General features: G+C 46.0%; 1 protein-coding gene across 14 annotated transcripts in view; it reads left to right on the top strand.

Moving 5' to 3' along the window:
- The window catches only part of LOC110527741 (neuron navigator 1), a 139973-nt gene that overhangs the window by 67785 nt on the left and 59693 nt on the right, over positions 1-12495 (top strand). For all 14 annotated transcript variants that reach the window (XM_036983230.1, XM_036983231.1, XM_036983226.1 and 11 more), the window contains one exon: positions 561-923. In XM_036983230.1, coding sequence (XP_036839125.1) covers positions 561-923 — 363 coding nt within the window. The remainder of the gene's footprint in view (positions 1-560; positions 924-12495) is intronic.

The following is a 12495-nucleotide window of genomic DNA, read 5'->3' as shown; positions in this document are numbered from 1 at the left end:
AGTCCACATTGGTTCACCTTTCACTGGCTGACACAATGGCCCATTGTTTTCCCTGGTCAGGTCATGTAGTCAAGAAAAACTCCTGGCCCGAGCAAACATAAAAAAAAAAATGATGTTGGCGGCGTGTGATTACGTGCTGATTTACCTTGGGTCTGTAAGTCCCAGCTGGTAATGATATTGTGAACATAATGCTGAGGGTTATGAATGATCCCGTCAAAGGGAGAGAGGGGACAAAATACTTTCCTCTGTTCACACAATGATGCTATGCTCTTATTCTATAGCAAGCGAGATGCCCTTGAGTTCTGAGATGCCACCCATTCTTTGTTGTAGTCGCTGAAGGCTGAGAGTGAATGTTACAGCTGTATCTGGGTCAGCAGAGACTATACGTCAAGACAGATTTCTTGAAAGGCCCAATGACAGAGAGTGAGAAACAGGAAATGGAATTTCTTTCTCTAATTCTCTCTCTATATGTCCCTCAAACTCGTAGTTTTTCCGACCTCCCTTTCTGTCCTCTCTTTCTACAATACTATAACCTCTCTCTCTTCCTCTTCTCTCCCCAGCTGTCTGGAGAGCAGTAATGTTTGCTATGACAGTGACGAGACCAATGCCCGCAGCATGTCCAGTCTGTCCAATCGCTCGTCTCCTCTCTCCTGGCGCCACGGCCAGTCCAGCCCCCGGCTGCAGGCTGGAGACGCCCCCTCGTCCACGGGCAGCGGCGTGTACCATGGGGGAAAGGCCGGGTCCCAGTATACGGCCCACACCATGCCTGCCCGAGTCTCCAGCCGTCTCAGCCACTCCTCCCGAATAGAGCTCATCGAAGGGCTGGATGTGGACGATGCTGACCTCAAGTCTGGTTACCTGAGCGACAGCGACCTGCTGGGAAAGAGCATGCCAGAGGATGACGATGACAACCTAGCCAATGGGTAAGGGGATATAGCAGGGGTGTCAAACTCATTCCATGGCAGGCCGAGAGCCTGCTGGTTTTTGTTATTTCCAGTTTTTTTGTGGCCAGACAACCAGGTGAGGGGAGTTCCTAACTTATCAGTGACCTTAATTGATCAATCAAGTACAACTACAAGGTAGGAGTGAAAATCTGCAGAAACTCAGCCCTCTGTGATATGAGTTTGACACCTGTGGTTATTCTATTTTTCAACGCAGGGTTATTCTACTCTGGTTATGGGGAGCTACTGGGTGTTTGTGCAGGCTTTGGATCCAGTTCTTCAGTAAGACTCACTTTGCATCCTACTGTAAAATGATCTTTGATATTGTCCTTGTGGAGTCTACGGATGGCTGTTATCACTTGGTCCTACAACTTACGGTATGTCATAAAACAAGAATCAATCAAGCATGGATTTGGATGCACTGTGCTGTCCTCAGCAGTCCAGGGCTCCAGACTGTGACCATTTACTCACATTTTGAGACCCTTTCTCTTGGCTGTGCGAGTAAAATGTTGAGTTGGTTACACTGGTGCGAGCTGCACATTCTACCTCGTCATCTACATCAAAACGTCCTATTTTTAGAGCGAATAAAACCATGAATTTGTTAAACTGTAAAGTGCATTATTCTCACGATTCCTGTAATAAAAGTGTCTGCCTTGCCGCTGTGCCTGCCTGTTTCGTTGAGGCCGGCTGCTGTAATGGCCCCGAGTCAGCTTCTCATACTCTCTCTCTCCCACCTTGTGTGCCCCTTGTGATTGTATGACATTTCAAAATGCAATTGCGTGGAAAAAACGACTTTGGATGCAACTAGTTCAAGTTGTCTATTATAAGGAGATGAGGGTCTCAGCTTTCTGTAGGTATGGAAAACCTGGTTCAGTCAAGATATCTGATATGGCTTTGAAATACAGAGCGGGCGAAATTGCGCATCGGCCATTACAAGTGCCCTTTTTTTAGGACATTTACATTTAGTGTTCGATTAATACAAGGCGACTAGCAATAGGTGTTAAATTTAGAGTTACCGTTCTAGCTAATGTGTTTTGAGTTTCCATTGGTTTAGGTGGTGAATTAGCACCTGTTGAATTATGCCTATACTGTGTATAATATTTGTGCACATAAAAATGAAGGCACATTCTTCTCTACTGAACAAAAAAAATCAGAAAATTCGGGGGCCCTATTTTGACAGTAAAATAAAACAAAAATTGTCAACCCAAAATTCATGACATTTCTAATTGTTTGAATTACGCATTCCTGCTTGGACATGTTAGAATATTATAAAAATACTATCGCAGTAGTCTATTACATTCTTAATAAAACATGATTAATTACTTAATAAGATGATGACTCAAATGTATTCTACTATGTGACGCTGCAAATTTTAAACTTTTCTTTGAAAAAGTTAGTGCCACCAGGATAAAATGTTAGTCTGGAGCCCTGCAGTCTTGTCTAGTGTAACTCGCTTGTTCCTGAATGGGTCTATTATGGATTCATGCTTCATGCAGCAACCATGTCGCCTTCATCTCAGACTGATTCTGCTGAGGTGGATCAGCAAAGTCCTGCAGGATTCATGTAGGATTTTTTTGAAGGTTTAGCTGTGATGAGTAGCGACTTGCATGTGAATCATCAGGTATTATTCTCAGCATCGATAGCTGGTTTTACTAATCAGGTTTCCATCCAACCTTGTAATGCAATTAAAGTATATGTCGGATAATTAAAATTCACGACAGGCCTGATGGAAACAGAAAAGATCTGAATGGGCACATTCGCTATATAATACAACATGTTTTGTGGCAAAACCTTCTATAGATGTCATGTATTGTCATGTTGTGTCTTGTTTCTGTCCTTTCCTTTCACCCTGTCTCCCTCTGCTGGTCGTACTAGGTTACCGTTTCTGTCCCTCTTTCCCCCAGCTGTTCCTTGTCTTCTCTGACTACCTCATTCACCCCTTTTCCCACCTGTTCCCTTTTTCCCTCTGATTAGGTCCCTATATCTCTCTCTGTTTCTGCTCCTGTCTTTGTCGGATTCTTGTTTGTGTGTCTCATGCCTGAACCAGACTATCATCGTGTTTGCTGCAACCTTGTCCTGTCCTGTCGGAATCTACCTGTCCATCTGAGCCCACGTGTGTTCATCATTAAAGGAACTCTGTTTGTTAATTCGCTTTTGGGTCCTCATTCACGCACCTGACAGAAGAATCCGACCAAGAATGGACCCAGCGACTTCGGATCCTCTCCACTCAGCCGTCGAGATCCAGGGAGCGATGCTAGGCAGACACGAGCAGGAATTGTCTGCTGCTCGACATGCCGTTGAGACCCTGGCCACCCAAGTCTCCAACCTCACAGAACAGGTTCACCATCTCCGCCTCGATCCACCGGCCACTTCCAGGGCTTTCGAATCTCCGGAGCCCAGAATCAATAACCCGCCGTGTTACTCTGGGGAGCCCACTGAATGCCGCTCGTTCCTCACCCAGTGTGATATTGTGTTTTCTCTCCAGCCCAACACTTACGCCAGGAGCACTACTCGTGTCGCCTACGTCATATCTCTCCTTACTGGACGGGCTCGTGAGTGGGGCACGGCAATCTGGGAGGCAAGGGCTGAGTGTACTAACCAGTATCAGGACTTTAAGGAGGAGATGATACGGGTTTTTGATCGATCTGTTTTTGGGGAGGAGGCTTCCAGGGCCCTGTCTTCCCTATGTCAAGGCAATCGATCCATAACAGACTACTCTATTGAGTTTCGCACTCTTGCTGCCTCCAGTGGCTGGAACGAGCCGGCTTTGCTCGCTCGTCTTCTGGAGGGTCTCCGCGCAGAGGTAAAGGATGAGATTCTCTCCCGGGAGGTTCCTTCCAGCGTGGATTCCTTGATTGAACTCGCTATTCGCATTGAGCGACGGGTTGATCTTCGTCACCGAGCTCGTGGAAAGGAGCTCGCGTTCTCCGTTGCCCCCCTCTCCGCATCACTACCATCTTCCTCTGCCGGCTCGGGAGCTGAGCCTATGCAGCTGGGAGGTATCCGCATCTCGACTAAGGAGAGGGAACGGAGAATCACCAACCGCCTCTGTCTCTATTGCGGTTCTGCTGGTCATTTTGTCACTTCATGTCCAGTAAAAGCCAGAGCTCATCAGTAAGCGGAGGGCTACTGGTGAGCGCTACTACTCCTGTCTCTCCTTCAAGATCCTGCACTACCTTGTCGGTCCATCTACGCTGGACCGGTTCGTCAGCTTCCTGCAGTGCCTTAATAGACTCTGGGGCGGAGGGCTGTTTTATGGACGAGACCTGGGCTCGGGAACATGACATTCCTCTCAGACAGTTAAGGGAGTCCACGGCCTTGTTCGCCCTGGATGGTAGTCCTCTCCCCAGGATTCAGCGTGAGACGCTACCTTTAACCCTCACTGTTTCTGGTAATCATAGTGAAACCATTTCTTTTTTAATTTTTCGTTCACCTTTTACACCTGTTGTTTTGGGCCATCCCTGGCTAGTTTGTCATAATCCTTCCATTAATTGGTCTAGTAATTCTATCCTCTCCTGGAACGTCTCTTGTCATGTGAAATGTTTAATGTCTGCTATCCCTCCTGTTTCCTCTGTCTCTTCTTCACAGGAGGAGCCTGGTGATTTGACAGGGGTGCCGGAGGAATATCACGATCTGCGCACGGTGTTCAGTCGGTCCAGGGCCACCTCTCTTCCTCCACACCGGTCGTATGATTGTAGTATTGATCTCCTTCCGGGAACCACTCCCCCCCGGGGTAGACTATACTCTCTGTCGGCTCCCGAACGTAAGGCTCTCGAGGATTATTTGTCTGTAGCTCTTGACGCCGGTACCATAGTCCCCTCCTCCTCTCCCGCCGGAGCGGGGTTTTTTTTTGTCAAGAAGAAGGACGGGTCTCTGCGCCCCTGCATAGATTATCGAGGGCTGAATGACATAACAGTGAAGAATCGTTATCCGCTTCCTCTTATGTCTTCAGCCTTCGAGATCCTGCAGGGAGCCAGGTTTTTCACTAAGTTGGACCTTCGTAACGCTTACCATCTCGTGCGCATCAGGGAGGGGGACGAGTGGAAGACGGCGTTTAACACTCCGTTAGGGCACTTTGAATACCGGGTTCTTCCTTTCGGCCTCGCTAACGCTCCAGCTGTCTTTCAGGCATTAGTCAATGATGTCCTGAGAGACATGCTGAACATCTTTGTTTTCGTTTACCTTGACGATATCCTGATTTTTTCACCGTCACTCCAGATTCATGTTCAGCACGTTCGACGTGTCCTCCAGCGCCTTTTAGAGAATTGTCTTTTTGTGAAGGCTGAGAAGTGCACTTTTCATGCCTCCTCCGTCACATTTCTCGGTTCTGTTATTTCCGCTGAAGGCATTAAGATGGATCCCGCTAAGGTCCAAGCTGTCATTGATTGGCCCGCCCCTAAGTCACGCGTCGAGCTGCAGCGCTTTCTCGGCTTCGCAAACTTCTATCGTCGTTTCATCCGTAATTTCGGTCAGGTGGCAGCTCCTCTCACAGCCCTTACTTCTGTCAAGACGTGCTTTAAGTGGTCCGTTTCCGCCCAGGGAGCTTTTGATCTCCTCAAGAATCGTTTTACATCCGCTCCTATCCTTGTTACACCTGACGTCTCTAGACAGTTCGTTGTCGAGGTTGACGCGTCAGAGGTGGGCGTGGGAGCCATTCTTTCTCAGCGCTCCCTCTCTGACGACAAGGTCCACCCATGCGCGTATTTTTCTCATCGCCTGTCGCCGTCGGAACGTAACTATGATGTGGGAAACCGCGAACTGCTCGCCATCCGGTTAGCCCTAGGCGAATGGCGACAGTGGTTGGAGGGGGCGACCGTTCCTTTTGTCGTTTGGACTGACCATAGGAACCTTGAGTACATCCGTTCTGCCAAACGACTTAATGCGCGTCAGGCGCGTTGGGCGCTGTTTTTCGCTCGTTTCGAGTTCGTGATTTCTTATCGTCCGGGCTCTAAGAACACCAAGCCTGATGCTTTATCTCGTCTCTTCAGTTCTTCAGTAGCCTCCACTGACCCCGAGGGGATTCTCCCTGAGGGGCGTGTTGTCGGGTTGACTGTCTGGGGAATTGAGAGGCAGGTAAAGCAAGCGCTCACTCACACTCCGTCGCCGCGCGCTTGTCCTAGGAACCTTCTTTTCGTTCCCGTTCCTACTCGTCTGGCCGTTCTTCAGTGGGCTCACTCTGCCAAGTTAGCCGGCCACCCTGGCGTTCGGGGTACGCTTGCTTCCATTCGCCAGCGTTTTTGGTGGCCCACCCGGGAGCATGACACGCGTCGTTTCGTGGCTGCTTGTTCGGTCTGCGCGCAGACTAAGTCCGGTAACTCCCCTCCTGCCGGCCGTCTCAGGCCGCTTCCCATTCCCTCTCGACCGTGGTCTCACATCGCCTTAGATTTTGTCACCGGACTGCCTTCGTCAGCGGGGAAGACTGTTATTCTTACGGTTGTCGATAGGTTCTCTAAGGCGGCTCATTTCATTCCCCTTGCTAAGCTTCCTTCTGCTAAAGAGACGGCACAAATCATCATCGAGAATGTTTTCAGAATTCATGGCCTTCCGTCAGACGTCGTTTCGGACAGAGGTCCGCAATTCACGTCTCAATTTTGGAGGGAGTTTTGCCGTTTGATTGGGGCTTCCGTCAGTCTCTCTTCCGGCTTTCACCCCCAGTCTAACGGTCAAGCAGAACGGGCCAATCAGACTATTGGTCGCATCTTACGCAGTCTTTCTTTTCGCAACCCTGCGTCTTGGTCAGAACAGCTCCCCTGGGCAGAATACGCCCACAACTCGCTTCCTTCGTCTGCGACCGGGCTATCTCCTTTTCAGAGTAGCCTCGGGTACCAGCCTCCGCTGTTCTCATCTCAGTTCGCCGAGTCCAGCGTCCCCTCCGCTCAGGCTTTTGTCCAACGTTGCGAGCGCACCTGGAAGAGGGTCAGGTCTGCACTTTGCCGTTATAGGACGCAGACTGTGAGGGCTGCTAATAAGCGTAGAACTAAGAGTCCTAGATATTGTCGCGGTCAGAGAGTTTGGCTCTCCACTCAGAACCTTCCCCTTAAGACGGCTTCTCGCAAGTTGACCCCGCGGTTCATTGGTCCGTTCCGTATTTCTCGGGTCATTAATCCTGTCGCAGTTCGACTTCTTCTTCCGCGATACCTTCGTCGCGTCCACCCGGTCTTCCATGTCTCCTGTATCAAGCCCGTTCTTCGCGCCCCCGCTCGTCTTCCCCCCCCCCCCCCCATCCTTGTCGAGGGCGCACCCATCTACAGGGTCCGTAGGATTTTGGACATGCGTCCTCGGGGCCGTGGTCACCAGTACCTCGTAGATTGGGAGGGGTACGGTCCTGAGGAGAGGAGTTGGGTTCCCTCTCGGGACGTGCTGGACCGTGCGCTGATCGAGGATTTCCTCCGTTGCCGCCAGGTTTCCTCCTCGAGTGCGCCAGGAGGCGCTCGGTGAGTGGGGGGGTACTGTCATGTATTGTCATGTTGTGTCTTGTTTCTGTCCTTTCCTTTCACCCTGTCTCCCTCTGCTGGTCGTACTAGGTTACCGTTTCTGTCCCTCTTTCCCCCAGCTGTTCCTTGTCTTCTCTGACTACCTCATTCACCCCTTTTCCCACCTGTTCCCTTTTTCCCTCTGATTAGGTCCCTATATCTCTCTCTGTTTCTGCTCCTGTCTTTGTCGGATTCTTGTTTGTGTGTCTCATGCCTGAACCAGACTATCATCGTGTTTGCTGCAACCTTGTCCTGTCCTGTCGGAATCTACCTGTCCATCTGAGCCCACGTGTGTTCATCATTAAAGGAACTCTGTTTGTTAATTCGCTTTTGGGTCCTCATTCACGCACCTGACAATAGAGTTGAAAATGCAATGGAAACCCATTTACCTAGCATTTTTTATTTGGTTCATTGGAATTTACCATACAAGTTATTTTTATGTCCACTAAGTCATCCCACACAGCCTTTTATTTGCAACAAGTCAATTTGATGGAAACATATATCTGGTGGGAAAATTTGCATATTTTTTTACTGCATTTTATTTTATATTTGCATGGAAGTATGTTGCCAATTGGATAGAAACCTAGCTACTAATTTTTATTTTTTATTTTATTTTACCTTTATTTAACTAGGCAAGTCAGTTAAGAACAATTTCTTATTTACAATGACGGCCTAGGAACAGTGGGTTAACTGCCTGTTCAGGGGCAGAACGACAGATTTGTACCTTGTCAGCTCAGGGGTTTGAACTTGCAACCTTGCAACCAATCCCCCTCTGCTAAAACTCATTGTCCTGTGAAATACATTGTGTGTGTGTGTGTGTGTGTGTGTGTGTGTTTGTGTGTGTGTGTGTGTGTGTGTGTGTGTGTGTGTGTGTGTGTGTGTGTTGATGGCAACTAGTGAATAAACATGTGCAAACACTAGACTCTAAACAAGAGTCTAGAGTCCAGAATAATTCCAAACTCGCAGCTTCACTATTCCGTCTCTGTTCCTAACCGTTCCAACAACTTGGGAAATTATCTGCTGAAACAAGACAAGATTTTATCTGTCTTGGAGTCTTCCATTTTGTAGAAAATTAAGATGTCCGAATGGCAGCAAAACCAAAAGTGGATCTCTAAATTGATCTAAATGAGTGCAGATCACGTCTGAGTTGTGCAGTAATGACATTCATTACCAGCCCTCCTGCTGAGCTGGCTGTGTCAAAGACAGCAGTGGGCATTCATTCACACCCACATCTCACTGCAGAGACGGAGGAGGGTGTAACTGACACAAACGCACACAGAGCCCCTCGAGTCAGTGCCTGCCTCTCCACTAAATGGGATTGAGCAAGTCACTTTGTGCTACCAACAACTTAGCAGAAAGGACTGAAGTACAGAATGACATTGGCTTAAAGTACTACCCTACTTCTTTTTTTTTTTTTTACAGTTAAACCCCACTAACAAACTAACTGCGCATTAGTAACAGTAGTCTACCGATCAATGCTGTGGTAGGGCATCAGTCTGATCCCAGGTCAAGGTGTCAAGTGATCCCAGGTGCAAAGCCACAGAATTCTCTCCTTTCATGCCTCATTCATGCCTCATTTAACACTCATTTAACAGTCTCTTTCGCTCTCTCAATCTTTCTCTCTGCCCCCCCCACCTCTCTCTTTCTCTTTCTAATTCCCTCTCCCTAGTTGACAGTCAGTAGGCAGGGAGAGGAGAGGCAGAGGCAGGGAATCCAGGCCAGTTCTCTGGTGTGATGTGAGCAACTTTATCATTGCTCCACATCTACTGGGATTTACTCTGCAGCTTCTGGGGCACTGACTGACTGGCCCGCTTGGGTAATCAGTCCACTCTGCCTATAAGAGACTACAGTGTAAATATTGAGAAGTGTGATAGACGGAGGCATAGTGAGAAGCAGAATGAGATTGAAGAGAAATAGAGTGAGAGTATGATGGTATGTCTGGTGATTGTAAAACTGCCTCATAGTGAGTGCTCAGCACTGGGCCACCTGTGTCCTCAATCCCTAGGTGAGCTATTTAAGGTGACCATGATGAGAAACCCTGTACCTCCTGTGGTGTGCCACCTGTCGCCAGGTCAGCCCATACACAGAGACAGGAATACTGGCGTCTCTTTGATAACCATACGCTTGGATCGAGATCCCCAATGTATTTTATCTGTCAGAATATAACGAAGGGATAGTATAACTACCAAATCCCTAAGAGAAAATGTATACAGTACAGTGCCTTGACTTATTCCACATTTTGTTGTTACAGCCTGAATTTAACATTTATTAAAAAAAAAAAGAATTCACACGTAATCCACATGTAATACTCCACAATGACAAAGTCAAAACATGTTTTCAGAAAATTAAATACAGAAATATCTCAAGTATTCAAACCCCTGAGTCAATACATGTTACAATCACCTTTGGCAGTGATTACTGCTGTACTTCTTTCTGGGGAAGTCTCTAAGAGCTTTGCACACCTGTATTGTACAATATTTTCACACTATTGTTTTTTGTACATTCTTCAAGCTCTGTTAAGATGGTTGTTGATCATTGCTAGATAGCCATTTTCATGTTTTGCCATAGATTTGAAGTCTTTTTAAGGAAAAACTGTAACTTGCCTACTCAGGAACAGTCAATGTTGCCTTGGTAAGCAACTCCAGTTTACTGTATAATTGACTTTGAGTTTTAGGTTGTTGCCCTGCTGGAAGGTGAATTTGTCTCCTAGTGTCTGTTAGAAAGCAGACCGAACCAGGTTTTCCTCTAGGATTCTGCTTGTCCTTAGCTCTATTCCGTTTATTTTTATCTTAAAAAACTCCCTTGTCCTTGCCAATGAAAAGCATGCCCATAACATGATGCAGCCACCACCATGCTTGAAAATATGAAGAATGGTACTCAGTGATGTGTTGTGTTGGATTACCCCAAACCTTAACACTTTGTATTCAGGACATGAAGTTAATTTCTTCGGCAATTGTTTTGCAGATTTACTTTAGTGCCTTATTTTTTTAAATTCTGCAAAGCATTCCTTCTTTTCACTCAGTCATTTAGATTAGTATTGTGGAGTAACTACAATATTGTTGATCCTTCCTTCCTTAGTTTTCTTCTATCACAGCCATGAAACTCTTGAACTACTTTAAAATAACCATTGGCCTCATGTTGAAATCCTTAAGTGGTTTCCATCGTCACTGAGTTAGGAAGGATGCCTGTATTTTTGTAGTGACTGGGTGTATTGGTACACCATCCAAAATGTAATTAATAACTTCACCATGTTCAAAAGGATATTCAATATCATTTTTTAAAAACCAATATTCCAATAGGTGCCCTTCTTTGTGAGGCATTGGAACACCTCAATGGTCTTTGTAGTTGAAGCTATGTATGAAATTCACTTCTTGACTGAGGGACCTTTAGAGAAAATTGTATGCAGTGGTGGTCGGTGCCGTTTAAGATGAGAGCGGATGATACATTTTTTTTATGAACATGGCCTTATTTCTTTTACAGCATTTTATTACAGTTGAACTGTTATTCATATTTCATTCACCCAGTTCAATGTTTATCCCAGTTGCTTCATTTTAAGAAACATTGTTCAACAGTTTCAGCACAATTGAATTTTTTACCTTTATTTAAGTCAGTCAGTTAAGAACAAATTCTTATTTTTAATGATGGCCTAGGAGCGGTGGGTTAACTTCCTTGTTCAGGGGTAGAACAACAGATTTTTACCTTGTCAGCTCAGGGACTCGATCTCGCAACCTTTCGGTTACTAGTCCAACGCTCTAACCACTATGCCACCCTGATCACCCGCAAACACAGTTCACCTTCATAGCAGCCACATACAAACAGCTCATTGTATATCTACGTGCTCTCTGCCTCTCACCTTTTCCCTTCGCTTGTGGACTTCAGTGCACAACACATCAGCTGTCTGTGACCAGGCGAAAAAACATTTCCAAGCCAAACATTCATATCATGACCACTAACTGCTACACACAACCTACATCGTTGTCATGCCATAGTCAACATAGCTACTAGAACTAACATGTTAGTAAACCCGCTACAATCATGCAGTACAGTGTACAGTCAGCAGCAAGCAGTTTAGCAGTTACACCGGCAGGTCCCGGTGGCACTACATTTTTAAAACCAAAAGCTTACCTTGAGTTGGAAGAGTTCCAGTGTTGGATAGCCATAGCCAGCTAGCTAACATAGCATCCCTCTCTGTTTGAGTCTGGTGTTTGAGTAGGCTAAACTAGCTAGCTGCAATTGACTCTAGCAAAGTAAGTGAAAGTAAAAAATGTATATACTACGAAATATAGCTCTCTCTTGCTTCTCTTTCATTTTGGAAGAAAACTGTTGTCTTTCTGTCTTTGAGTCAGCGACTCACCACATTTTATGTGCTACAGTTAGCTGTAGCTTATGCTTTCAGTACTATATTCATTTTCTGATCCTTTGATTGGATGGACAACATGTCAGTTCATGCTGCAAGAGCTCTGATAGGTTGGAGCACGTCCTCCAGAAGTTGTCATAATTATTGTGTAAGTCTATGGAAGGGGATGAGAACCATGAGCCTCCTAGGTTTTGCATTGAGTCAGTGTACTCAGAGGAGGACAGAAGCTAGCTGTCCTCCAGCTACACCATGGTGCACCCTACAGAGTGCTGCTGAGGCTACAGTAGACATTCATTGCAAAGCAGTGTTTTTCAATACATTTGGTGACATTAATATATTTACTATAGTATTATCTAAAAAGGATAACTTTTGTAATGTTTAACATTTTAAACAGGTCCATGCAACTTATTATGTCACTTGTTAAGCAAATCTTTTCACCTAAACGTATTTAGGCTTTGAATACTTATTGACTCAAGTCATTTCAGCTTTTAATTTTTTATTCATTTGTAAAAAAAAAAGAAAAAGAGTCTAAAAGCATAATTCCACTTTGACATTATGGAGTACTGTGTGTAAAATCTCAACTTAATCCAATTTAAATTCAAGCTGTAACACAAAAAAATGTGTAAAAAGTCAAGAAGTGTGAAAACTTTTTGAAGACACTGAAATTGGAGCATGTCCTTCGATACATTCTTGTGCTTGAATGCTACAACCGTCTGAAAAGCCT

The sequence above is a fragment of the Oncorhynchus mykiss genome, chromosome 7 (genome assembly GCF_013265735.2).
Source record: "Oncorhynchus mykiss isolate Arlee chromosome 7, USDA_OmykA_1.1, whole genome shotgun sequence".
NCBI lineage: Eukaryota > Metazoa > Chordata > Actinopteri > Salmoniformes > Salmonidae > Oncorhynchus > Oncorhynchus mykiss.
This window is presented reverse-complemented; position numbering and strand designations above follow the sequence as displayed.